The sequence below is a fragment of the Pelodiscus sinensis genome, chromosome 1 (genome assembly GCF_049634645.1).
Source record: "Pelodiscus sinensis isolate JC-2024 chromosome 1, ASM4963464v1, whole genome shotgun sequence".
Taxonomy (NCBI): domain Eukaryota; kingdom Metazoa; phylum Chordata; order Testudines; family Trionychidae; genus Pelodiscus; species Pelodiscus sinensis.
Window position 1 is genome coordinate 48,625,153 of NC_134711.1, and position 2,808 is coordinate 48,627,960.

Here is a 2,808-nt window from a genome sequence, read left to right on the forward strand (position 1 = left end):
ACGTGAACCGCAAGGGGTACTTCTCCGTCATCCTGCAGGCCGTGTGTGACCACCGGGGACAGTTGACGGACATAAATGTGGGCTGGTCCGGCAAAGCACACGACGCCCGGGTGTACCGGAACTCCTCCGTGTGCCAGCGGCTGCAGGACGGGACCTTCTTCCCCGACCGCCACATCAGGGTCGGGGACGTGGACATGCCCGTCTGCCTGGTGGGGGATGCCGCCTACCCACTGCAGCCCTGGCTCATGAAGCCCTACACGGGACACCTCAATCCCTCCCGCCAGGCCTTCAATAACAGGCTGAGCAGGGCCCGCATCGTGGTGGAGGGGGCCTTCGGGCGACTGAAAGCCCGCTTTCGATGCCTCCTCACCCGTCTGGACCTGGCCGAGCACAACATCCCTCCCGTGGTGGCGGCATGTTGTGTGCTCCACAATTTGTGTGAGCGGAAGGGGGAGGCTTTCTTGCCAGCCTGGATGGCTGAGGCTGACCGCATGGCTGGACACTACGGTCAGCCCCGCACCGCCGCCGTCCGGGAAGCCCAGCGGGGGGCCATCCGGATCCGGGAAGCCCTGCGGGAGAGCTTCCAGGTGGAGGAGGAGGAGGACTGACCTCTCCCTGCATGCCCCACCGGGGCCTTCTTCCACCCTACCCCCCCCCTTCCCCTTTCCCCTCCCTATCTACTGTACAATAAAGACACCTGTTTTTCAAACAAAAACGTCTGTTTATTTCAGAGAACTGGGGTGGGGGAGGGAGGAATGAAGGTGGGAGAAGGGAGGGGGAAACCTGGGACGAGGGAGCTGGAAGGGGAGGGGAGGGAAGGGAGGAAGGGAAAGGAAAGCTCAGGGGTGGGAGTCTGGGTGCCTCTCCCGTCTCGCCACACTGCGGGTCCGGGGGCGTCGGTGGGGAATGGTTGTGGAGGGGGGGGCAGAGAGGACAGGGGGTGTGGAGGAAGCAGGAGCGGAAGCAGGAGGAGCAGGAGGAGCAGGGGGAGCAGGGGGAGCAAGAGGGGGAGCAAGAGGGGGAGCAGGGGGAGCAAGAGGGGGAGCAAGAGGGGGAGCAGGGGGAGGAGGAAATGGAAAGCGGTCTAGCAGGCTCTGGAGGTGGCCTCGCAGGGCACGGCCCTGCTCCTCCAGGGCCTCCAGACTCCTCTGGCGCAGCCTGAGGTCCTCCTGGACCCAGTGGTCCTGGAGACGGAGCTGTCGGTCCAGGAACCGGAGGTGCCGCCTCTGGTAGTCCTCCTGGTTCCTGGCTGTCCTGCTTGCCCGGGCGCGGGCGGCTGCTGCAGGCGGTGTGGTGCGCCCTGCAGTCCCCGGTGCTGCAGCTGTGGTGCAAGAAGACCAGCGGTCAATTACCCCAGGGGCCCAGGTGTGTGAAACCCAGCTCCCCTCTGCAAGGCCAGGGCCCCTGCAGGATCCCCAGCTGCTGCTCCTTGGTGGGCAAGGCCCAGGCGCACTGTCCCGGGGCTCCCTCTCGCCCCAGCCCCCCGTACACATAAGGGGAACACGAGGGTACTCACAGGTGGATGCCTCCCCGGCCTCTGATGATGCAGGCGAGCGGCTCTGTGGGGTGCCTCGGGGGTCCCGGGTCCTGGGAAGGCTGGCGGCAGGCTCCTGGCTCTCAGAGCCCTCTTCCTCCTCCTCGGTGTCCAGGAGCGGTCCCTCTGCCCCGGGGTCAATCACGTCCCGGGGGGCAGGGACGGCATGAGGCCCCAGGATGCGGTCCAGGGCATGGAAGTGGGGGCAGGCCTCCGGGTCAGCCCCTGGCAGGCAGGCCCGGGAGTAGGACTGCCGCAAGTCTTTAATCTTGCAGCGCACCTGCTCCCGGCTGCGCTGGTGGCCCCTGGCGGCCAGGCTGGCAGCCATGCGTCCATAGACGGCCGCGTTCCGGTGGCTAGTGCGGAGATCGTGGACATTTGAGGCTTCCCCCCAAACCTCGATGAGGTCCACGATCTCCGCACTTGACCAGGCGGGCGCCCGCCTTTTGCGCCCCCGGGCAGGCTCCCGGGAGCCGCCAGGCTGGTCGTGGGGAGCAGTGGAGGGCTGGGAGCCCTCGGATGGCTGGCTCATCCTGTGGCAGGTGCAGGCTGTGCAGGCACGGGTGCTGGCAGCCTTGCAACTGGCACAAAGTGAGTAGCCAGCCCGTGGCCCTTTAAGGGCTCCGGGGCCGGGAGGGGGGCAATAGAGTTTCCCTGGTGTTGGCCAGAGTGGCCACCAGGGAAACCTGGGAAGCCTTAGCCTCCCACTAGTTCGAACTAAAGGGCTACACAGCCCTTAGTTCGAACTAGCTAGTTCGAACTAGGCGTTAGTCCTCGTAAAATGAGGTTTACCTAGTTCGAACTAAGCGCTCCGTTAGTTCGAATTAAGTTCGAACTAACGGAGCGCTAGTGTAGCGCATAGGAAAGTTAGTTCGAACTAACGTCCGTTAGTTCGAACTAACTTTCTAGTGTAGACATACCCAGAGGGATGAGATGTGGAACATGCTGTTATAAGTTTTAAAAGAGCAACATTACAGTGCACTAACTGGAACTCAAATCAACAAAAAGAACATCGACCTTCTGTTGGTGGTATCTGACTCAGATAATGAAAGTGAACATTTGTCCGTCTGCATTGCTTTGGATTGTTATCAGGCAGAATTCATCATCCTCATGGAAGCATGACCTATGGGTTGGCCAAAAAATAAAGGGGCGTAAAAATGCTTAGCATATTTGGCAAGTAACACCATCTACAAAAGTGCCATGAACATGGGTGAGGGCACATTTCCTGGGGAGCAGAATTAGAGAGGCAAATTCAACAATAGGCTGGAAAAAGA

At 61.7% G+C, this 2,808-nt stretch overlaps 1 protein-coding gene across 1 annotated transcript; it reads right to left on the reverse strand.

Moving 5' to 3' along the window:
- Positions 1-741: 741 nt before the first annotated feature.
- Positions 742-2,332, reverse strand: LOC142826539 (uncharacterized). Its single transcript, XM_075919272.1, has 2 exons — positions 1,517-2,332; positions 742-1,321 (listed from the first exon to the last, which is right to left on the reverse strand). Exons 1-2 carry the CDS (start codon positions 2,064-2,066, stop codon positions 840-842), a joined length of 1,032 nt encoding a protein of 343 aa, XP_075775387.1. The 5' UTR covers positions 2,067-2,332; the 3' UTR covers positions 742-839.
- Positions 2,333-2,808: the final 476 nt, after the last annotated feature.